The sequence below is a fragment of the Anomalospiza imberbis genome, chromosome 24 (assembly GCF_031753505.1).
Source record: "Anomalospiza imberbis isolate Cuckoo-Finch-1a 21T00152 chromosome 24, ASM3175350v1, whole genome shotgun sequence".
In the NCBI taxonomy this organism is placed as follows: Eukaryota; Metazoa; Chordata; class Aves; order Passeriformes; family Viduidae; genus Anomalospiza; species Anomalospiza imberbis.
In genome coordinates, this window is record NC_089704.1 from 6,573,980 (window position 1) to 6,596,506 (window position 22,527).

Sequence of the window (22,527 nt, forward strand, 5' to 3'; positions counted from 1 at the left end):
GGGTACATCAGCAATCCAGCCCCCTTGGCAGCACACTGAGCACTCAGTTGGCTCATTTATGGCACAGTAAACACCAGAAATATGAACAGAAAATATCTGAATGTGAAACAGTCAGGTGCTCCGTGCCCCTCCTGCCAGCTCCCAGCTCCCTCTGTCCCTGCAGCAGGGACACCTGAGGAGGGGAAGGACTTCCCTCCTCACCTGTCAGCCCCACGGGAAGCAGGGAGGGGCCCATTCATAAATTTTTGGGGAACCCAGCAGGTGAGCTCAGCCCCTCTGACGCAGGGCCGTGCGTGGAGGGGGGCCAGGACAAGGCGGAATTAACGCCGCAGTAATTAACGCAAATGCTCAGCAGAGCAAAGGCAGAAGGATTCCCTGCAAGTGCTGTCACCTCCCATCACATCAGCCTGGGCAAAGCCCCCACCCCCAGCCCCCTCCTGCCCCTGTAAGTGATGACTCCAATTCCCCAGAACCGAGGAGCTCAGCAAATGTTTCCCCGCTCCCCATGGGCTCTGTCAGCGCAGCCGGGAACGGCAGGAGCCAGACAAATGGGGCCGGAGATCACCCTGGAAAGAGGGCAACTGCTCTCAGGATAACTCCTCTGAGCCCCTGCACAGGGCTCCCGCTGCCCCTGTGCCAGCGGGGCAGGCCCGCCCGAGGAACCACGGGCTGCAGGAACCTCTGGACACGTTGGGAAGGTGAACACAGCCCCCATCTGCAGGGAACCAGGGCAGATTCTCAGCCTTGTCTGTGGAATGATCAGATCCTTGCCCCTCCTGCTGCCCCAGCAGCTTGGTTGTCTGCCCAGCTGCATCCCCGGAGGACACTTCACATGCTCGAGACACAGAACCAGCTGTGTGAACACGGGGATGACAGATAATGGGCCACCTCCTCCCTCTGCACAGCCCAGATCCCAAGAGACCCTCTCACATCAGCTCAGATCGTGCTGCAAGGTGCCAGCACTGAGCACTCGGGACAGCTTTGCCTTTTTCCTGAGGCACTGCCCAGGCTCCCCAGGGAATGCTCACAGCCCTGTGGCTGCCAGGGCACAGGGTGGGATTTTGGGGTGTCTGTGTGGGGCCAGGAGTTGGACTTTGATGGAGTTTGAGGGCTCCTTCCAGCTCGGGACATTCTGTGGTTCCACAGTTCTGCATCAGGGAAGGGGAAGGGGAAGGGGAAGGGGAAGGGGAAGGGGAAGGGGAAAGGGGAAGGGGAAAGGGGAAGGGGAAGGGGAAGGGGAAGGGGAAGGGGAAGGGGAAGGGGAAGGGGAAGGCTCCCTTCTCCCAGGTCCAGCAGGACACATCCCACAGAGCCTCTGCAGCCACCACAGCTCCTGCCAAAACACACCAACAAAACCCCTCCAATTCTGTGCTCACAGAGCTGCCAGAGGTGTCTTTTATTTTCTTTTTTTTTTTTTTTTGAACAAGAGAATATTTTGCCAATGCATTCAAAGCAAGGCAAGCTCCTCACATGGAAGTAGGCACATTCCTACAACCCCGAGCCGTTCCAGCCCAGCCTCTGTGCACAGACACAAAAGAGCAGCTGCAGTTCTGCAGGGAGCACCATTTCACACCCACCTCTCCCCAAACAGGGCTGTGATAAACCCAAACGTGGCTGCTCCAAGCAGCATTTGCATGCACAGTGCCTGCGCCGCGGGGAGGGAGAGGGGGAGCACAGCAGGCATATGTTTTGTTTTCCCTTCACATCTGATTATGCTCATTATTAGGCACAAGAGGACAGGTGTATTCTCCAGACACAACCTTGCAGACAGGATTGCTCCTCTCTGCTGGACAGGTGGGGAGTTTGCCACTCAGGGTCTCTCCTCCAGAGCAGCTGATGCGCTCACAATCAGAGCAAGGCTGAGTAACCCCAGCTGGATCCTGGACCCTGCCTCCAACCACAGAGATGGAGTGGGAGGGCTCCAGAGGAACGTGGGGCTGAGCAAACCAACTCAGAACCATGCTGAGAAGACAAGGATAAACCAGAGATGCACAGCAATCTCCAGGCAGAGCTGCCTGACCAGTGCTGCATGCCAGGCTGACACTGACATGTGCACACCACGTACACTCCATGTGCCACAGACTCATTGAAAGGAGCCCCTTTGCCCCCTACACTAAAGCAGGCAAGGCAACCAAATGCTTAAAAATAAGCTTCCCTCTACCAAAATCTGTCAGAGGGAGATAACCTCCTTTTCTTCCCATTGATTCTATCGTGTTCTGCCACAGAAATCCTCCCCATCTGCTTAAGAGAAAGAAAAGGACAAATAGACTCACAAAGAAGAAAGGAAAATAGAGTCTGCTTCCTCCATTCCCCAGGAAAGCCATTTATTGGCTCTCCTACTGGGGCAGGGAGAGCACCCAGGGGAGCCTGCCTGTGTACACCCCTCCAGCCACCTCTGCTCCGGGTTTATGTTCTTTGTGTAGCCACCTGCACCTCCTCTCTGCAGAAAAAACAATGCACTGGTGGCGCCGCTGCGACCCCTGACACTTCACACATCAACCCCTGTTCACCCCTTCACTGACAGCATCACCCTCAGGATTCCACCTGCCTGTTCACAGAGCACCCCTGACCCCCCACCGCACTGACCTTGCACTCGGGGCTGTCCAAATCAGGAGACACAGTCCCCACACCCAGAAGCTCCTCGGAGAGCTGGCTCTTCAAGTCCAAGCCCGAAAAGAGAAAGCAGAAAGGATCAGTCTCTGGTGAGCAAGCAGAGATCCTGAGACCAATATCCCAGCAGAGCTCGGGACCCCCGCTCAGCACCCCGCTGACAGCAGCTCAGCAGCATTTCCCTTCCCTGTGGGACCAAGGAACACCAGTGCCACCCAGGGCGGGCACTGTCACACTCCCAGGACACCCTCCCAAGCCACCAGCCTTAGCAGGCGAGGGTGGCACAAGGAGCAGCCAAAGGGGGCACATCTTCCCAGCCCCGGTGCTCCCCTTTGTGATGCTGCTGCACACTTCCAGGGATTGCTGTCCTCACAGCCAGCCCCCACAAGTTATTCACCCCTCGAGACAATCCCCGCTCCCGCAGCCTCGGGGGCCCTGCACACACGAGGCAGAGCCCCTGGCCAGCACAGGTTTGAATAAAGCAGGAAATAATGACATTCTCAGCCATTTGCTGGCCACACTGCCTCTGCTCCCACTGGCAGATGGCAATGGCAGCTTCCTGTGGAGATGAAGAGATGCTGATGGGCATCTCCCCCCAGCCCAGGGCTGCTCTGCTGCAGGGACCCTCCAGAGCGGGGTCTCCAGCCACGCACACCCCCCTCAGCAAAAGCTGTGAGCCCCTAAAGCACAATTCTTACACTGCTTATTATTTTCCTTTTTGCAATTAGCCAAGTACGCTCTCAGCTCTACGTGACCTACTTTTCCAGGGACATTGCCTCACCCACAGCCCCAGCCTGCGAGGTGCAGGGTGGCACTGCTGGCCTGTGCCACACACAGCTGTGAGAGGTGGGCACTGCACCAGCCCAGGGGGAGCTGAAGCCCACACCCAGGGAAAAAGGAGCTTTTGGTGACTCACCACAGGCTGAACCACCTCATGGTCGGAGCACTTGGAGACAGGTAAGTCCTGCTCACAGCCGCTGGCCCCGGATGCCTTTGAAAGCTGAGAGGAAAAACAAATTACAGCCTGCACATGTCCTACCCCTGCAGCCTCACCTGGGCTCTGCCAGCACGGCAGCTGCTGCTGGCAGCACAAATCTGGCCTCCCCCAGGGAAGAAAAGGTGACTGAACACCTTGGGGAAGACACCAAGGATGTGTGACCCACGGGACAAGCACAAAACACCAGAAAGGGCAGGAGGTGGGGCTGGGGAGGGCAAAGTGCTCTTCAAACATCCCTGATAAAAGGCACTTGCTTCCTCTCCATCTGCACGGATCTCTGCAGCTCTCAGAACTCCCAGCCCAGCACACAGCGCAGCACTGGAGCCATGAAAGCACTTTAAAATTCCACTTTGCTGTGCCTAAGTGCAGCGAGGGCTCCTGCATTCCCAGCTGCAGGAACTGCTCGACGGGAACACCCTGTGGCCCTGCTGACTTCAGCAGCACAACTCAGGTGCACAAAGCACACAGGTGAGCTTGGGAAAGCAACACCCGCAGCTCTTCGGGACAGAGCGCGTTTTCCAGGCTTGGTTTTGTAGTTTATCATTTCTTACAGACATTACGCATCAGTGAGCTTGAGAAATCATCAAAATCAGCAGGAAGGCAGCCAGACTGGAGAGAGATCGTTCATCAGCTCCCGTGTTCTGGCTCGGATCCTGCTCTGGAGCGTGAACACGAGCGGACAGCGCGTGTCTGGCAGCCCAGCTGCGGGGCCAGGCAGCGTGTGACACAGCCCAAGCCCCTGTTCCTGCAGCGTGGTCAGCTCTCCTCTCAGACTGGCAGGGCTGGAAGGCTCTGTGCTCCCAGCTCCAGCTCCAGCACCAGCCCTGAGGCTCCGTCCTGCCCCGCTCCGAGCTCGCACCTCGCGCGGAGCCGCGAACGCGGCGCCAGGCAGCTCTGAGCAAACTGAGAGAAACAACAGAAGGAGAGAAACAAAGCAGCACAGACAGCTGGGCTCGGCGTGAGCTTCATTATCAACCCTGCTCGCCCAGCACAGACGGCAGCACTGGAAGCTGGGACTGCTCCTCCTCCCGGACTCAAAACACGCGGCGCAGTGCAGGGCTTTGGGCAGCACACGGTGTGTGCAGGAGGGAATGATTGCCCAGCTCAGTCCTGAAGATGCCCATCTGGGACTTCAGAGCACTCATCCCCCCAGGAAGGACTGCCCTGCTGACTAGGAAAGCATTTGGACTGGCTTCACAGAAAACCAGAGAGTGCCCCAAGAGCTTTCCTGAGTCAGGGCCTGACGAGACGGTGGGAACAGCCAACACCAAAACCACAAAGGCAGGTCTCTTACTTTGCCATCATCCAGCCTGTCCTCTGATATTGAGTCAGCTGCTGCTTCTTCCCGCTCTTCATCCGGTCCCTTTTCTCCACAGGACAGGGTGTCAGCAGTGGCAGCCAGGCTGGCCAGCTGATCTGCCCCAGCCCCTTCCGTAGCCGGAGGGGCGGCTTGGGGCTGCCCGGCAGAGCTGGGCACGTCCAGCCCTGCTGCGCTCCTGTCCCCCTCAGACTGAGGCAGCTCCTCAGCAGCAGAGGCGTCTCCTTCCACCTCAGCATCTTCTTTGTGCACTGCTTCATTCCCAGCAGGTTCCTGCTCCTCGTTCTGGGCAGACAGGCTGCTGTCAGCGTCCCCGGAGAGGAGCTGGACCAGAGACGGAGGGCACGCAGCACCAGAGTCCAAGGAAGACTCTGCCACTTCTTCAGGATGTCTCGATTTTAAAGATTCCTTCTAGGCAGCAAGTCAAACACAATTATAGACCCAATATTCTCTCTGGGGGATGCAGGAGTCAGGAACAGCACAGGCTCTCCTACAGCAAGCAGCAAAATCACAAATCTTTGGGTGACTTCAAGACCTGTTTGACTTCTTTTCACACAGTCCCGTTCCAAGGCCAGGGACTCCACTGACATAATCTCATTCATGTCTTGGGCTCTGACTTTTTTTGATCTGTTGCTTTTTTATTAGCAGGGTCTCAGTGGATAAGAGTGGCTGTGCAAGGCCACCAGCCCCTGCGAGCGCCCCGCGTGCCCCACTGCAGGCCCACTTACGCTTCCACATTGGATCTGTTCGGTGAGAGATGGAAATTTGCAAGAGACCATGACCGGACATTTCACTTCTGCCTGACATTTCAAGCAGAGGAGAGCAGGCAGGATCACCATCCCACCTTCCAGTGGGACAGACTGGAGGGTGGGCACTGACTGAAGGCACCACTCGGAGCTCAGAAAGAGCCCATGACTAACACAGGAGGCTGAGAGATGGGGGAAAAAACAACCCCGAATGAAAGCTTAGTCACCCAAAGGTTCAACTGCCTCTTCCAGCAGTGGGGAGGTCACAACACTGCCCATGGAGAGGGGAACAGCCAGGAGAAGGCTCCCTCATCAGCATGCAAACAGAGCTGCTCGCACGTCCCACTTCCTCACTGTTTTATTAATGCCACGGTGTCTTGTCAAACATTCCCTGCATCCTGTGCACGGCGTGTTCTGTACACTGAGCGCATATTTTAGCGGTGTATTTTTATCAGAGTGCCTCTGGAATGCTGTCAGCTCCCAGGCCGGGGCTGCAGCGCTCCGGGAGCACGTTCTGAGCGTGTCACTGCTCTGCCACACCTCCCCCGGGATGGAGAGGACAGAGGACTCCCACTCCAGGCACTTCCCAAAAATCCTGCAGCTCTGGGCCTCACCTGCAATCCCCTGGAACTGACAGCTCACAGGTCCTGTCCAGCAGAGGCTCCCAGAGTCACCAAAAAGCCACACGAGGCTCCTTGGGGGCACCAGGACCCAGAGCAAGGTGGGCACAGGAAGTTCTTTGGCCACCCTCGTGCTTCCCCTTTTATGGGATTAGGGTGGCTGGAAAGTTATGCTCCTTTTGGACAACTTGCTTCGGAGTCCTCCTGAGGACATCCCACCAGGAGACCTGGCAGCATCCATGAAATCCCAAATGAGCCAAGCAGGGTTCTGATGCTTGAACACAGGATCACACACACACCAAAATGTATCAGCACACCAGCAGTGGCGTGCACTTCTCTCCAGACAAGTTCACCTCAGCTACTAAAATATCCCAGAATAATCTCTTTGGCTGGCAGAATCCTATTTTAATGGCAATAACAGGCAAACCTTTTGTTAGCCTCACACCTTGACGATCACAAATGAACTCTGCAGAAGAGGGACCCGTGCCAGTCAGACACACAGGTGGAGGAGGAGGGAGGCTTTTCCTCCTGCAACAACAGACTGGAGATTTTCTACGGATTTCAGAGCTGCACAAGTCACTTGGGTTGTAACTGGCTTTGGGTGATCTTTTCACAAGCTGTAACATTCCTGAGTGGCACTAATTGATGGCAAATTCCTGCCTATCAAATCATTGCTTCCAGTGGTCAGCATTAAACTTTAACCAACAACAGAAACAAGCCAAGCAGCTGCAGACACACAGCACAACACCAGGAGCTGCCCCTACTGCATGCAAAGCCTGGGTGGCACTGTGCAAGCAGGACAGGGATGCCAGGGAGCCACTGTCACCTCTCCCAGGCTGGCACCTTCCTCCTCAGGGCTCCCGTGGGGCTGGGGAGCAGCTTCAGCAGCACCAGCTGATGGGCTGCCACGGTCCTCCTGCTCCTCCTTGCTGTTCTCCTAGGTGGGGGGACACAGCCACATGCAGAATTCCCCACAGCACCTTCCCAAGCTGGAGGACTCGTCCAACATTACCACCCACCACAGGCAGCCCTGGAGCAGAAAGCTCTCCAGCTGAACAGCTTTCCTGGGAGCTCACAGGCCCAGATTCCCAAACATCAAGCTGTTGGATGCTTCACTACTGCTTTTCCTGCTGGCCAGCTCCATGAACTCACAGTTCCTGCAGACTCCCCAGCTCCGGGCTCCCTGCGAACTGTGTCTGATGCTGCCTCCACTCCACCCAACATCCTGGCTCAGAAAGTCACTAAAACCTCCTATTTCCTTCCAATACAGACATCCAACCCCGACCAGAGGCTACATGAAGCCAGTTTTTTCGTGATTTCACCCATTGCTGCTTAGCTTTCCCCCTTAGGACTTGCTGCACAAACCCTTGTCTGCTGCTTTGCAAGGGAGCTGGAGAACGCTCGGGAGCAGGCTGAGGCTCACTCCTAGGAATGCTTTTCTACTGCCATCTCATGGAACTACAAAAGAATTCTGCTTTCCAGTCGGGGCACTGCTGTCTTATCAGGACTAGGCTATCACCCATCTGGGTTAACAGCCTGGCTCTTGGGCAGCAATTGCCATTCCACAATAGATTCCCATCCCACGGCACTGAAATGCCAGGACAGCTCTTTGTTCCTGCACACATTAACATTTCCGTGAGGAATTGGGCCCCCACAGGCTGCTGTTGTCTGGAGATGAGAGAGTCAGGGCTCTCTTTGTCACATCCACTTTAGCATAAGCCCTTGCAGATCCTGCCCAGCACCATGAATAGGTTCTCCAGCAAAGTACTTTACAGCTTAATTTTCCTGTGCTGTGAAAAGGATAAGGAAAATACTCTAAAACACTTTAAAAGAAATTAATTTGCCTTTCAGATACTGGAACAGGATTTTCAAAGCGGTGAGAAAGGATTAATGTCAGCACAAACAGTCGGGCCAAATCACCAGAGCTGCTTACAACGCACTTCCCATTGTGCCCTTGTCATCTTAAGCCTGATCCCAGCTAAGGAAGCTCAGGGCAAGCACAGCCTCTGCACAAGGCCCTGGGTGCACTGCATGCTCTGTGTCTCAGCCACGGGATTCATCAGCAGGGCGAGAAGAAAGAAAAGCAGGTTTTGTGCTGCCGCAGAAGAGCGGCCACGTGCAGCCCACACGAGGATCCCCGTGGAACCGAGTGCAGCACCAAAGCATTCCCACAGGACAGTCCCCTCTCCCCTCCCCAGTGGCTTCAGCTGGCAAGGAGCCTTCCTCCACGCTCCTGACAAACAGAGAGCAGAATGGAAGTGCCTCTTCCCCCTCGAGCCTTCCCCCACACCAAGTGCAGTGGCACCTCTGACCCGAGACCCTTTTCCTGCTGTTCCCTGGAAAAACAGATTTCCCCCTTGCCCTCTCCACCTACCTGCCTTTATTTTTCCTGTCCAAGGATGAAGCAGAGCTCCAGCCTGTGCAAAGATGTCTCCTCAAGTCCCAGCTACCAAACCACAACCACTCCAAGCACAAACTTCCCTTCAACCCCCACCCCACTGTCCCCTGTGGGCCACACCTGGCTTCTCACAGCCCCCCAGCCCTGCTGCTGTGCCTTCCTCTGCATCACCCTGCTCCAGCTTCTTCCTGCTCCTGTGTGACAAAGGAAACTCGTCCCTCTGGCACTATTCCTGCACTCTCACCCCCTGGCAGCGCCTCTGCCACCTGGGCAGCCTCCCCTGCCCATCCCACCACCGTGGTCTCACCTCAAAGTCAAAGCTGCCTGCCAGGGCTTCAACATCCAGGTACACGTTTTTTAACAGCCTTGAGGTCCCATGGAAACTCTGAAGGATTAAAAAAAAAAAAAAAAGAAACGGCCAAAATTGAGTTCTGACCTGAGCAATGCCACAGGAGGGGCTCCTCAGCAGTGAAATCAGGCAGCAGAGCCATGGCAATGCACCTACAGCCAATTCATCTTGGAGTGACACCATGGCAGATGCTCACTTATAGGGATTACCATGTGAAAATTGGATCAGATGCTTTTTGGGGACCAAGCAGCACAAAGAGAAGAGAGCACAAATGAAACTCAGGGGCAAATGGAGCAGCCTCGGGAGGCTTCAGCACTCGGCTCACAGCAACAGGCAGGGCACACCAATACCTCATTTTCACTGTCTTCCTCTTCATTTCTCCATTTCTCTGGCACTGCCACGCTCAAGGAACTTTTCTCTTCACAGATCAAATCCAGCAGGTTCTTGGTGTGGCTGCTGGGCCTCGGGATCTCTGCAGGCTGTGAGGACCAGGAGAAAGGGAAGTGAGAGCTCAGACAACAGGAGAGGGGAGAGAGAGACCCACTGAGACACTGAGCTGCTGGGCTCTGGCACGGAGGTCAGTTTCCTACCACTTAACACATTTGTTTCTTTTTTTAAGGTGTTTATGTCTATGTTTTGTACATATTTTGCTTTGCCTTCCTTTAAAGGGTCAATTTCTTAGCATTTAACAAGTTTTGTTGACTCCCCAGTCACTTTCTAGTAATAAATAAACAAAGAATTCAACATGGTTGTAAACCTTACACTCATCAGGACAATAGTTTTTTTTAATTTTATTCTCAAATAGAAGAGTGAATTAATTTATTAAATTGCATTATCTGCATTGCTTGTCATGCTTCATTTGGACACCAAATTCTACTGAAACTTAACACACTTTTTTTCCTCTTCAGCAGCTATTGAAACAATTCTTTCAATCTGCCAAACATAGCAGAAGACAGCTCACCACTAATTTAGCACTAGAAATAGAAGAAGAAAAGAAATACAGTTTTTTTAACATACAACAGTATTTCAAAACTGACAGAAGATCACAAATCCTGTCATTTGAGTGCCTGTGACCCTTAGCAGTGTGCTTCCCAGGGCACATTCCCAGGGAAGAGGGAGCCTCACCAGCGTTCCTTCCTTGGGGATGAGGCTGGAGTCCACCACGTTCCCCAGGTCCAGGTTCAGGGACCCACGAAGGGCGATGGAGGAAGACGGGGTGAGGCCCCGGAGAGGAGAGAGGGTGCCCAGGGGAGGCTGGATGGGCGCCAGCTGGGAGCCTGGGGGCTGGAGAAGCACAGGGAAGTCACTGGCAGGACAGCACAGGTGAGCAGCTCACACTCCTGACCTTGGAACGGGACACGGAGCTCCCCTGGGCAAACAGGGGCTGCGGGACCAACCCTGCCCAGAGACCCCACACCCAGCAGGCAGCAGCACACGGGACAGGTAAGGAAACAGGGCTGATTTGTAGGAATGTGCCCCCTGTTAGAAACAAAAGGTTATTGTAATAGAGAGTAAAATAAAAAAGCTCTTTGCAGAGAAAAACTGAGTTAAGGTGAAAAGTTTTTGTTCTTGTTAAAACACTTCACAAAAGCAATTAACTCTTTTTTCCTCTTCTTTTTCTAATAAATTACTTAAGCGAAACTTTTTAGCTTTTGTCTAATTAGTAATCACTAAGTTTAAAGTAAAGTCTCTAAAGTCTTATAAGGTGTCTTTTAACCAAATTAAAGAAAAAAAACTTCTAAGCTTTTTTCCTTTTAAAAAAAAACCCAAAAAGTAACTTATTTTACTCCATCAACAAAAAACACATTCCTACATTGATTCACTCACACACTTTGCTTTCCAAATGCCCTCTGAGCGGGTCCTGAATGCTCCCCTCCCTCCCAGATACACCAAAAGTGTGTGTTTACTACAGAGTGTCTTAGAGCCAAAATTAAAGGTGATTCTGTACTCAGTGCTCCCACCCCAGCTGATTCCCTGCCCATCACCCGGGGCTGGGGTCACAAGGCACTTTGTGTCCTTGAAGCCACTTGTCATCCTCTGCCCAGCCTCCCCAAAGCACTGCAGGCAGAGCCCACTCACAGGGAGTTGCCTCAGGAGCTGCTTCTCTTTCTTCTCCTTCTTCTTCTCTTTCTTCTCCTTCTTCTCCTTCTTGTCCCTCTTCTCTTTTTTCTCCTTCTTGTCCTTCTTCACGCTGCCCCGTGCCAGCAGCTTCTCCCTCTCCCGGATGACCAGCTGCTTGTAGTGCTCATCACAGGGGTGCTCCCACGAGGAGAGGCCACTCTCAAAGTTGAAGAAATAGATGTCACCACCCGCGATATCTTGGCTGCACGGCAAAAACAGCAGGGAAAGGTGAAAGAGCACGTTAAAAATACAGCTGCACAGGCCAGAACATCTTTGCTGATGGTGCGAGCACCTGAAGCTCAGGGAAGAGGAGTGTGATGTGTCCAGGAGGCCATAAATGTACCAGTGAGGGAAGCAGCTCTCCCAGGATGCTCATATCCAGCTTCCCAAACAGTTCTTCCCCTTCTTCTGGCACCCCAAAAAGCCCTGAGCCCCTGATACCCCCCAAACCCGATTCTCTGCCAGTTGGAAGCCATTCCCCTTGTCCTGTCACCGGGAATGCCCCAGCACAGCTGCTGCCAGAGCTCTCACCAGGCCTTCCACTCCGGGGGCATTGGGGTCACCAGGCACTCCCTGGCCAGCCACAGCAGCTCTGACTCCTTGTCGGGGTCAATCCCGATTGTGGGCGCAAAATCCCGGATTTCTGGGGAAACAGAAGAGGAATCTGTGAACTTGGTGAACCCAACAGAGCCACCCTCCTCGGCTAAAGCTGAGGGCACACTGGCAAATCCTGAGCCCAAAGCCAGCAGCAAAGTCCTGTGTGCCTGTAGAGCCCATCCTGCCAGGCTGGGGACGTGGGCAGTGCCACCTCAAAGTGACATTCAGCTCTGCCTCCGCTAAAATCCCGGGTGCTCTACCCTCTGCAGCCACTCCAGAAACCAATCCCTGTTTTCTGAACACACCTAGAAGTGACCTGCATGCCTGAATCCCTGCTCCCAGCTCCTGGGAAGACGGGCCTCACTCACCCTGCTCCATAGGAACGTAGGATTCATTGTAGTCTTCTTCCAGAATGAGCTGGTCCCCAATGCGCACGGCTCCTGCCATGGATGCCACACCTGGCAGCGGGGAGGAACCAGCACAGAGTCACAACTGCCCTCAGAAAAGGAAATTCCTCACCCCCAGCACACGCAGAAGTGAATCAAAGAGCCTCCACACACACTTCCAAGGGCTGTGGAGACACGGAGCAGAGCTGAAGTGGAACAAAGTTGTAATCAGATCCCCCAGGCCTCCCAGTTCCTACAGGAAAGATGCTTCAGGCACTTCTTAACCAGCTCAAAAATAAGCTGAAATGAGACAGGGAAGAAAGAGAAAGCAAGCAACTTTCCCAAAGCATTGCTTTGTGATTTAACTCCCAGACCACACCACAGCTGGGCCCTGGCAACCCATCCAGCACCGGTTCATGCCGTTGGAATTCACCCAGCTCACCCCAAACATCCTCAGCTCTGGCTCTATGTGGCCACATTTGGCCAGTACAAGCACTGGGGGACCACAACTGCTGCTCAAACACACAACTGAATGCCAAGGTCAAACATTTCAGCCCAACCCCTCCCAAATTCTCAGTGCAAAAAGCATTCTTCTGCTTTCCTCGTGAGACCCAGGGGGTTGTGGTACCTGCCAGGTACCCCCAGTGACAGCACCCAGAGCAGGATCACCACGTGTGGCACAGCCATCAGTGCCCTCTTCAACTCCCCGTGTCCTCAGCCTACTCTGTATTTATAACCCTTATGTAAAGTAAGCCCCAGAAGCAGCAACTAATCCTGGCAGTTTCCAGGTGAAGATATTCTCAGGAGATCCAAACCACACCAGCACCACGGAGCTCCCACCACTCCCCCTCCCAAATGTCCCCAGTTAGAGCATTTGGGTGTGGGCAACCCGCTCGGGGCCCACTGTTCCTATTTTCCTCTCCCAAAACCATCTCAGCCCCGTCTCCCACCCCTGGCGCTGGCACTGGGGGATGAATTATGGGCTCAACCCTCTCTTGGAGAATCTGCCCCGCCACATATGGAGAGACTTCAGTGCGAGCTTTCAGTGCTTGAGGGGCAGCTCTAATAGATGAGGACGGGGGGAACGGCTTTGAACTAAAAGAGGAGGACTTAGGTGAGATCTGTGGAGGGAATTCTTTCCTGTGAGGGGGTGAGACCCTGGCACAGGGTGCCCAGACAAGCTGCGGCAGCCCCATCCCTGGAAGTGCTCCAGGCCAGGCTGATGGGGGGCTTGGAGCAAGCTGGGATAGTGGAAGGCCCACGCCCATGGCATGGGGGCGGAAGCGGAGGATTTTCGGGCCCGTTCCAACCCAAAAAACCGTTCTATAGCTCTGTGCAAAGAGAATCGGATCCTCAGTGCAGCCGCCGCCGCGCCAGCCTGGAGCCCCGGAGAAACCGCGGCTGGCAAGGAGGACAAACAGCTTTGCTTAACACGGAATTTTTAAAATAGGGGGGAAAAGCCATTTTCGCCCTTCTCACGGCAGCACCCACGCCACACACGCACCGCCGGGAGCCCGCGTGGGGCGGGAGGCCGGAACCGCGCGGCGCGGGGGCCGCTCCCCGCAGCCGCCGCTCCCCGAGGGGCCCCTCCCCGGCCCGGGCCCGAGCTCCTGCCGGTGTGGGCCCCTCCCCGGCCCGGGCCCGAGCTCCTGCCGGCGTGGGCCCCTCCCCGCCGCCGCTCACCGTGCCGCGGGCCCGTCCGCCGCCCCGCGGGTGCCGCCGGTCGCCGGGAGCGCGGGAGCCGCCGCGGCCGCTGCTCCGGGCCCCGCCCCCTCCCCGCCATTGGCCGGCGGGGCGATGCGCGCCATCCGATTGGTCGCCGGGGAGGCGGGACGCGTGACGTCACCGCGGCGGGGCCGCCGGGGGGGTCGCGGTTGCCATGGCGACGCGTGGGTGCCGCCCGCGGCCCATCCCGGCCCATCCCGGCCCATCCCGGCCCATCCCGGCGGGGCCCGGCGGGGCGGGACGGGGCAGCGCGACGGGGACGGGCACGGGGACCGGCAAAGGGCCGGGGCGGGTCTCTCGGTGAGCGCTTCCGCCGGCGGGCGGGCTTTCCGGGGCGGGTCCGTGCGCGCCGCCATGCCCGCCGCCGCCGCGCCGCCCGCCCGCCCCGGCGCGGCCGCCCCGCCGAGGCGCGGGGCGCTGCGGGCCCGCTGACCGCGTCCCCCGGGGGCTCCCCGCGGCCATGGCGCCCGCCTGGCCCTGGCTGCTGCTGTGGCTGGGGGTTCTGCGCGCCCTCCCGGCCCCGCCGCGCATCCGGCTGCCGCTGCGGGGCGGCGCGGCCCCGCCGTCGGGGCACCGGCAGCGCCGGGCGCCGCTGGACACCGAGCCCGACGGCGCCGGCAGCTTCGTGGAGATGATCGACAACCTGCGGGGCAAGTCCGGGCAGGGGTACTACGTGGAGATGACGGTGGGCAGCCCCCCGCAGAAGGTGAGGTGGGAGGGGATCCCCGCATCTCTCGCATCCCCCGCATCTCCCTCATCGCCTGCATTCCCCGCGCCCCCGGGGGCTGCGGGCCGCAGAGCGGAGGCGCTGCGGGTGCCACCATGGCTTCGCGTGGCTCGTTCCTGCTTCTCATCGCTCCGGTGATGCTTTTCCTGCTCGCTTTCGGCTAAAACTGGCCGCAGGCCCCCGCCGAAGGTGACCCCAGCGCTCCCGGGGCTGCCCGGGCTCTCCGGGCGGGGTGGCCGGTGCTGCTTGCGCCTCTACGTGCGGGCGCACCAGGCTGCATCCCTCCATCCCTCCCTTCCCGCTCCATCCCTCCCTCCCTGCCTCCCTCCCTGCCGCCACCCCTCCCTCCAAGCCTCCCTCCCCGCTCCCGAGCCGAAGGATGCCGCTGGAGCTGGCGCGGGGTGTGGGCGGCAGGGGGGTGGGATGTGGCTGCACAGCCCCGTGCCCGCCTGGAGCGGGCACAAGCAGGCACGGAGGAGCCCACGGGCAAGCCGTGCTTGGCAGTTCCTGCCAGCACAGCCCCGGGCGCAGCTGCCGCCTGCCTCTGCGTGCTGCTCCCGGCCGGGGAGATTCTCCAGAAATCCTCCAGAGCTCGGCTCTCCCGGGGAGCTCCTGACGGCTGTCGCTGCGCAGGAGCTGGGGCAGCGTGGGGAGGCAAAGTGCAGGAAAATGGAATGGCCTGAATGGAAAGGGAGCCCACAGAGCCGGCAGAGAAGGCGTTGGTGCGTCACCAGGCTCTGATCCTGCTCCATCTTTTTGTCAGCATCCCTCACATGCTGCTCAGCTCATGTGGCACCGTGTGCCTGCGCGCTGGGGACAGGGTGAATGCTGAGGGCCGGGTGCCAGCTCCTCCCCTGTTTTATGGGTGAGATCGGGGAGGTTCCCACTGCTAAATCCTTTTGTGCCCATCCTGATCCCCGTTGTCACCAGCAACAAGTCTGGCCCAGGGCTCCAGCTCGGTGGTCGAGGCTCCAGGTTCCTCCAAGCACAGGGCCACATTCCCTCACGCCAGAACAGCCAGCACCCACACAGGCACTGAAATAAAGGCTGGCTTTCCCCCACGAGCTGGCTGTGCTCTGTGTGCGTGGTGGGAGAGAGCGATGGGAGCGAGAAGTGGACGGAGGAATGATACCACTGCCGTGGAGATTGCATCTCTGGGAGCACTACTGTGTTGTCCCTGTATGCCTGGGATATATTGCCTGGCAGGGTGTGTTTAGGGAAAAAAGAAAAAAGGGAGGAGATTATTTCTAAAATCTAGTTTCAAATGTGATTTCATCATCTCCTGGCTGCCACGTGTCGCAGCTGCCAGATAATTTCCGTGCGAACCACCTGTTCTAGGCGCTCGCGCGTTCCGGAGCCAGTCACCCTTTTGGGCAGCATCTTCCAGCCTTGGATTGCTTCCAAATGCAAACGTGGTGCCTCTGTGTGTGTGTGTGTGGAGCAAAATCCCTCCAGGCATTGCAATGGAATGAGAGGATTTGGATGAAAGAGTTTGGCTGTGCCTCTGCAGGAAATTGGGAGCGTGTTTGCCCCGGGGTGGGTGCATCCTTCCCAAAGGCTCACACGCAGCAGGGAGATGGTGATCCATCTCCTCACCTTTCCTTTCACCTTCCCGATGCTGACAAGGAAGTTTCTGTATCCCCGTGTGCTTTAATTTTGCTTCTGAGCCGTGCTGCGCTGCCAAGTCACCGTCAGCAGCTGATTGCTCACACGTTCCATGTGTCCAAGCATGTTGGTTTCCCTGGCTCCCCAGAACGGGCTGATTCATAAACACACAGGGGAGAGGGGTGAGCTGAGCAGCAGGAGCCGGTGTTTTGGGACAGATGGCACAGGCTTGGTGCCCCATGAGCAGCACACAGCTCTAGGGACACGCGTGGCACAGAGCCAGTGCTGCTGCTGAGGTGCCTGGAGGGGCTGTCACTTCCAGGGACAGGTTTCAGGCAGTCTCCCTGCCACACATGTCTTGGCCTCCCCAGTTCACGTGCCATGTCCTGGCCTGAATGGATGGCTGGGCTGAGTCTCAAGGATCTGGGTCCTCTCCACGTGGGTCTTGTGCGTGACCCCTTCAGCAGGATGGAGCCTGAGAGAGTAGAAGCCCTCCCTGCCTCCTCTCCCTGCAGCGGCAGCTCAGCAGGTCCTTCTCCAGGGAAACCAGTCTCCTCTGGGCGCCCTGGGGATTGCAGATGAGCTGTGTGGAGCAGGTGGCCCCTAATGGCACAGAACCAGGAGCAGCCCTGGGAATGGCGCAGGTGCCAGGTTGCCAGGCTGTGTGGTGGGTGCTGAGCTGGCACCCGCCCAGGGTGGGTACTGGGGGGGTGAGCGTGCTGCTCTGATCTTTACCCACAGCCTGAAACATTCCCCTTGGCAGGGAGGAGGAGCTGGGGCGCTCAGGACATGCCAGCCCCTGTCAGGGAGAGCACTCGGCAGCTGCAGCCGGTGCTGCTGCGATTAACACAAGCGCATTAACCTCCTTCCTCTCCCTCTGACTCCACAGATTAGGGGACAAAGCCCTGGTGCTGCTGCCCGGGGTGGTGCTGTGAAGCAACTCCTGGATCTGGGGCCAGGGCTTACCCCGAGCTCTGCTGCCCAGCACAGCCAGGAGGCTCGGACAGCCCCGCTCCCACCCAGCAATCCCACCAGGGCATTTCCCCCCGGCAATCCCACCAGGGCTATGCACCCCAGTAATCCCACCCAGCAATCCCACCAGGGCATTTCCCCCCCGCAATCCCACCAGGGCTATGCACCCCGGCAATCCCACCCAGCAATCCCACCCGGCCATCCTGCCCCTCTCCTCGCTAGGGCCGCAGGCACGGGTCAGCTGAGGGCAGGATCAGGCTGGCCTGCTCCTGGCCCTGCCAGTGGGATGTTTGCCAAACGTGGTAATCCTGCCCAGGCAGGAATGAATCAGGAGCAGGGCTCGGCATATGGGTGCTGATTAGCGGGCACAGGGACCCACAGGAGCTGCCCACCGGCGATCCTTCCCACCAGCTGTGCCAGCAAATCTGCTTTCCTGCCAAGGGGAGCCTGTGCACCCTGCATTGCTGCTGCTGCTGCTGTTCTCTGGCCCCAAGACACCTGCCAAGTGCTTCCCAAATCCTGCCTGTGGATTTGGGGGCTGAGGCCGGCCGTGCTGAGCGAGGAGCTCATGCTCTGTTTGCACAGTGCCGGATGGTGTTTGCTCTTTGTGCAACTCCCTGATATCGCTGCCTCCTGCTCCACCACCTCCTCCTCTTCTCTCTGGGCACAGTAAAAGAGGGTCCCACTGCACTCACAAGCCTTCCTGTCTTTCTTCCTTCTCCAGCTGAATATCCTGGTGGACACAGGGAGCAGTAACTTCGCTGTGGGAGCTGCACCACACCCCTTCCTCCGGAGATACTACCAGCGGCAGCTGTGAGTGTTCTGGGGGGACAGAGAGCACAGCCTCTCAGGCACACTGCTTCTCCTGGCTGGAGGTCTGGCCAGACCCTGCCAGGAACGACCTGGCCTCTGGAATGGCTGGATGCACAAAAACCCTGCTGGTCTGACTCGTCCCTTTGCTGCCGTTGCAGGTCCAGCACATACCGCGACCTGCGGAAGGGAGTGTACGTGCCCTACACCCAGGGCAAGTGGGAAGGGGAGCTGGGCACTGACCTTGTCACCATCCCCCACGGCCCCAACGTCACTGTCAGAGCCAACATCGCTGCCATCACGGAGTCGGACAAATTCTTCATCAACGGCTCCAACTGGGAAGGGATCCTGGGACTGGCGTATGCCGAGATTGCCCGGGTGAGCCCTGGCTGACAGTCCTGGATGTCAGCACCAACACGCTTCGGTTGCCTTTTTCCTTGTCCCTGTTTGTCCCCTGGGGCACAGCAGTGCTGGCGAGGGGAACTCCCCTGGGCACAGAGAGCTCCTGGAGAAGGGACAGCACTGACACATCCCTGTCCTGCCTCTGCTTTCTCCTCCCACCAGCCTGACGACAGCCTGGAGCCCTTCTTTGACTCCCTGGTGAAGCAGACACGGGTGCCCAACATCTTCTCCCTGCAGCTGTGCGGGACAGGCTTCTCTCCCAACGAGACAGAGGCCGTGGCCTCGGTGGGAGGCAGCATGGTGAGCACTCCACAGGTGGCTGGCTGGGGGCTTCCTCTGTGGCACTGCCAGCACGTGGTGGCAGCGCTGTTCTGTCCCCTCTGCAGATCATCGGTGGCATCGACCGCTCGCTGTACGTGGGTGACATCTGGTACACCCCCATCCGCAAGGAGTGGTACTACGAGGTCATCATCGTCAAGCTGGAGGTCAACGGGCAGGACCTGAACATGGACTGCAAAGAGGTGAGCAGGCAGTGGTGGACCTGTCCCACGGGCACTGGAGGCACCCAGCAGTGGTCAGAGGAGGCTGGGAGGGGAGTGGGCTGGGGTCCTGCACCTGGGTCACTCCTCCTCTTCTGCCCCCCAGTACAACTACGACAAGAGCATTGTGGACAGCGGGACCACCAACCTCAGGCTACCAAAGAAGGTGTTTGAGGCTGCGGTGAAATCCATCAAAACAGCATCTTCGGTCAGTGGATCCCATCCCTTCCCCACAGGCACGGCCCAGGGCCAGGGCAGGGCTGTGGGCAGTGTGGCTGCTCCTCACCAGCCTGGCACCTCTGCTGCCTGCCCAGCTTGGCCCCGCTCACCTTCCCTTTCCCTGTGGTAGACGGAGAAGTTCCCAGATGGCTTCTGGCTGGGGGAGCAGCTGGTTTGCTGGCAGGTCGGCACCACGCCCTGGCACATCTTCCCAGTCCTGTCCCTCTACCTGATGGGGGAGGCCACCAACCAGTCCTTCCGGATCACCATCCTGCCCCAGGTGAGTGCTGGCCTGGCCGGACGCTGCCCAGGGAGCGTGGGCTGGAGAGGGCAGCGCAGGCAGGACCGTGCCGGGGGGACACGGCTGCTTCCCGTGCCCCCTTCCCTGACTGCTCCTCTCCCCCTGCAGCAATACCTGCGCCCGGTGGAGGACGTGGCCACCTCTCAGGACGACTGCTACAAGTTTGCCATCTCCCAGTCCTCCACCGGCACCGTCATGGGCGCCGTGATCATGGAGGGTTTCTACGTGGTGTTCGACCGCGCCCGCAAGCGCATCGGCTTCGCCGTCAGCGCCTGCCACGGTGAGCTGGGCCCGCGGGGAGGGGGCTGGAGGGGACGCGGGTGTGCAGAGACCAGACCCTGCCTCCACCTCCCGCAGTGCACGACGAGTTCCGGACGGCCGCGGTGGACGGGCCCCACCTGCACTCCAACATGGAGGACTGCGGCTACAACATCCCGCAGACGGACGAGTCCACCCTGATGACCATCGCCTACGTCATGGCGGCCATCTGCGCCCTCTTCATGCTGCCCCTGTGCCTCATGGTGTTCCAGTGGCGCTGCTTCCGCTGCCTGCGGCGGGACCACGACGACTTCGCCGACGACATCTCCTTGCTGAAGTGATGGCAGAGCGCGGGCGCAGCCCCGGGGCCGCAGGTGAGGCAGCAGGGCAGGGGCCTTGCTCCGGGGGCTGTGTGGGGAGCTCGGGCCCCGTGCCCGGGGCCTGGGGACTCGGTGTCGTCAGGGCCAGCAGCCGGGGGAGCCCCAGGCCCGGGCTCCATTCGTCTGGGACCTGCAGCAGGAGCGTGGCAGCCGGGCAGTGGGAGAGCTCAGCGAGCCCATCCTGGGAGCTAGGGGCAGCTTCTCTGCTCCAGCACCAGGACAGGACCAAGCTCTCCCACCCAGCCTTGCCTGGCTTGATGGAGTGACGCTGATGAGCCATCCCCTGCCTGTCCCCCTCCATCTCTGTGCATCCCTTTCCAGCTCACCCCGCCGGGAAGCTGCCAGCCCAGGCTCTCTTGCAGGGAGCTGTGCTGCAGCTGTGACTCCCTGCACTGAGCCAGACTCCAGGGATCATCCTGGAGCCGTCCAGCTTTGGGCTTTTCAGAGACCGCCCTGCAGGGCCAGCCTGGGCTGCCCAGTCAGGGCTTTCCCTCCTACCCTGCTGCCCCTACACTGCTCGCTCTCACATTTCCCCTGCATTTTCCTGCCTTCCCGAGCCGTGCTGCTGCTGCTGCCAGCCCCTGGACTCCCTGCACCCTCCCGGGACAGGCAGGAGCAGGCACCCATCCTCTCCTGGGACAGGCAGGAGCAGGCACCCGTCCTCTGCCCACACCATATGGGGTGGGAAACGCCCTGCCCTCGCTTCCAGCATCAGCAGTGGCTGCCGTGCAGGAGCCAGTGCCAGGTGTGAAGTTCCCAGCCCTGGCACCGGCTGCTCCCCAGCCCACCCAGCCCTTCGAAAGCCATAGGGGAGCCTGGGCCCCCCCTGCAGCCTCCCCACCTCACCGCCACAGCAGCTCCTCCCTGCTCACTCCACATGTCCAGGCCTGGCTGTGAGACACCCTGGCATCCCAGGGACAGGCGGCAGCTGTGGGAACTGCAGCATTTATTGTTTTTTAAACACATGGTTGTATTTATTTTTTTTTTTTTTTACAAAGCGTGTCACTGGTAGCACAGCTGCGTGTTGAGAGCGTGTACAGAGCCGGTCCCATGTGTACAGAGCACGGCCGCCTCTCACCTGTACAGTATGTCCATATATCTCTATTTTTAATTCTAGCCCAGAAAGCCACTGTTGCAACATTAGGGGTCGGTCCTGTTTTGTTTTGGAGTTTTTTAAAATCTTTTTAGCCTTCTGCTCAGTGCTCGGCCACTGTGGGCACCACGCAGGGCCAGGGCCCATGCCACAGCGTGTGTGCTGGGAGCATGTGATGGTGAGGGGGTCCCAGCTGGCTGGAGGAGGGGGTGCAGGGCTGGAGCACGCAGAGCAGTGGCTCAAGCCCAAAGGACCCTGAGCACAGAAGGCACCTCTGTCCTCAGAGAGGATTTTCCGGTGTGTGAGGACAACCCCTCCTCGCCGTGCTGCAGGATCACCGTCCCTTCCCCAGAGCAGACACCCGTGACCTTGCAGGCAGTGGTAGTGCTGTATTCCCTTGCTTCTCTGCCTCCAGCCTGGATAGGAAAGAGCTCAGACACGGAGATTCCACAATTGAAAGGCATCACTCCTCCATGAACAAAGAGGGGATACCTGCAGTGCCAGGGACGAGCTGGCGGCTGCCCCGCAGAGCCACCGGGTCAGGCAGGGACAGACTGAGGACCCACAGCAATCACCGAGCTTGTTAAGTAAATCCTGCAGCCAGGTTTCTCTGAGAAGGCAGCGAGGGAGCCAGGAAGCGCAGGCAGAGTAGGAGACCAGCCAGCCCCGGCATGGGGCACTGCCACAACAGCCCCCACGCTGCCCCTGCTCACCCCCACCGCGCTCCCACAGAGCCCCCCGGCCCCAGCCTGGCTCCAAACCCCTTCCAGCCACTCCCTGCAAGAGGGCAACGTTCTCCTCCGACCCTCGTGCCTGCCCAGGACCCCCAGGACCCCAGAGACTCTGTTGTGGACCACTGCCTTAAAACACGCCCCGAGCGTGCGCGTCGAGGAGCCGGCCTGCGGCGGGCTCGGCGCCCGGGGGGCTTCCCTGCCCTCCTGGGGCACGGGGCCGCCAGCAGTGCCCGATTCCTGCCGCAGACCGCCAGGAAAGGGGGGGATTTTTAGAGAGTCATTGCAAGATTTTCAGTGGTGCTGAGCACCTCGCAATCCCACCGGAATCCACGGAGAAAGGGCTGGCGTGTCAGGCCGCGCTTTGGGAGGAAGCACGGGAGAGGGGAGCGCAGGAATTCTGACAGGTTGGTTTTTCCTGAGCTGCAGCGCAGCCGCGTTCGTCCGCTCCCTCCCCGGGGCCCGGTGACAGCAGGGGAGGGGACAGGACGGGACGGGACCATGGGCTGTCGCTGGAGGCTCCAGTACTCTGTAACCCAGTGTCTATGTAAGAACAATGAATGTTAACACGGTAAATTATTATGACATTAAAATAAATGACCACAAAAAATTGGCTCTTCATC

General features: G+C 58.4%; 2 protein-coding genes across 3 annotated transcripts in view; one reads left to right on the forward strand and one right to left on the reverse strand.

The window, feature by feature from the left end:
* Positions 1-12,273, reverse strand: part of CEP164 (centrosomal protein 164) — a 28,579-nt gene extending 16,306 nt beyond the window's left edge. The window contains exons 1-10 of the mRNA XM_068172155.1: positions 12,125-12,273; positions 11,691-11,802; positions 11,118-11,361; positions 10,164-10,322; positions 9,389-9,517; positions 8,997-9,074; positions 7,118-7,228; positions 4,902-5,336; positions 3,513-3,610; positions 2,587-2,653 (exon numbers count right to left, since the gene is read on the reverse strand). Coding sequence (XP_068028256.1) covers positions 2,587-2,653; positions 3,513-3,610; positions 4,902-5,336; positions 7,118-7,228; positions 8,997-9,074; positions 9,389-9,517; positions 10,164-10,322; positions 11,118-11,361; positions 11,691-11,802; positions 12,125-12,203 — 1,512 coding nt within the window. The 5' untranslated portion in view covers positions 12,204-12,273. The remainder of the gene's footprint in view (positions 1-2,586; positions 2,654-3,512; positions 3,611-4,901; positions 5,337-7,117; positions 7,229-8,996; positions 9,075-9,388; positions 9,518-10,163; positions 10,323-11,117; positions 11,362-11,690; positions 11,803-12,124) is intronic.
* Positions 12,274-14,203: 1,930 nt separating this feature from the next.
* BACE1 (beta-secretase 1) lies at positions 14,204-22,517 on the forward strand. Of its 2 annotated transcripts, XR_010993574.1 has the most exons (10): positions 14,204-14,573; positions 17,896-17,984; positions 18,143-18,359; positions 18,546-18,683; positions 18,770-18,904; positions 19,029-19,130; positions 19,272-19,421; positions 19,551-19,722; positions 19,800-21,670; positions 21,705-22,517. XR_010993574.1 is itself a non-coding variant. In XM_068172110.1 (9 exons), the coding sequence occupies exons 1-9, from the start codon at positions 14,328-14,330 to the stop codon at positions 20,039-20,041; spliced, it is 1,491 nt and encodes a 496-aa protein (XP_068028211.1). In that variant the 5' UTR covers positions 14,204-14,327; the 3' UTR covers positions 20,042-22,517. The 2 variants fall into 2 exon arrangements, 1 of the variants encoding a protein (XP_068028211.1); XM_068172110.1 differs by having other exon boundaries at positions 19,800-22,517.
* Positions 22,518-22,527: the final 10 nt, after the last annotated feature.

What these genes read in the sequence shown, in the direction of transcription:
- BACE1 (XM_068172110.1), top strand. Translation starts at nt 14,328, where the DNA reads ATGGCGCCCGCCTGGCCCTGGCTGCTGCTGTGGCTGGGGGTTCTGCGC. An exon ending in TGAACATGGACTGCAAAGAG is followed by an intron (nt 18,905 to 19,028) that starts GTGAGCAGGCAG and finishes TCTGCCCCCCAG; the next exon opens with TACAACTACGACAAGAGCAT. An exon ending in CGCCGTCAGCGCCTGCCACG is followed by an intron (nt 19,723 to 19,799) that starts GTGAGCTGGGCC and finishes CACCTCCCGCAG; the next exon opens with TGCACGACGAGTTCCGGACG.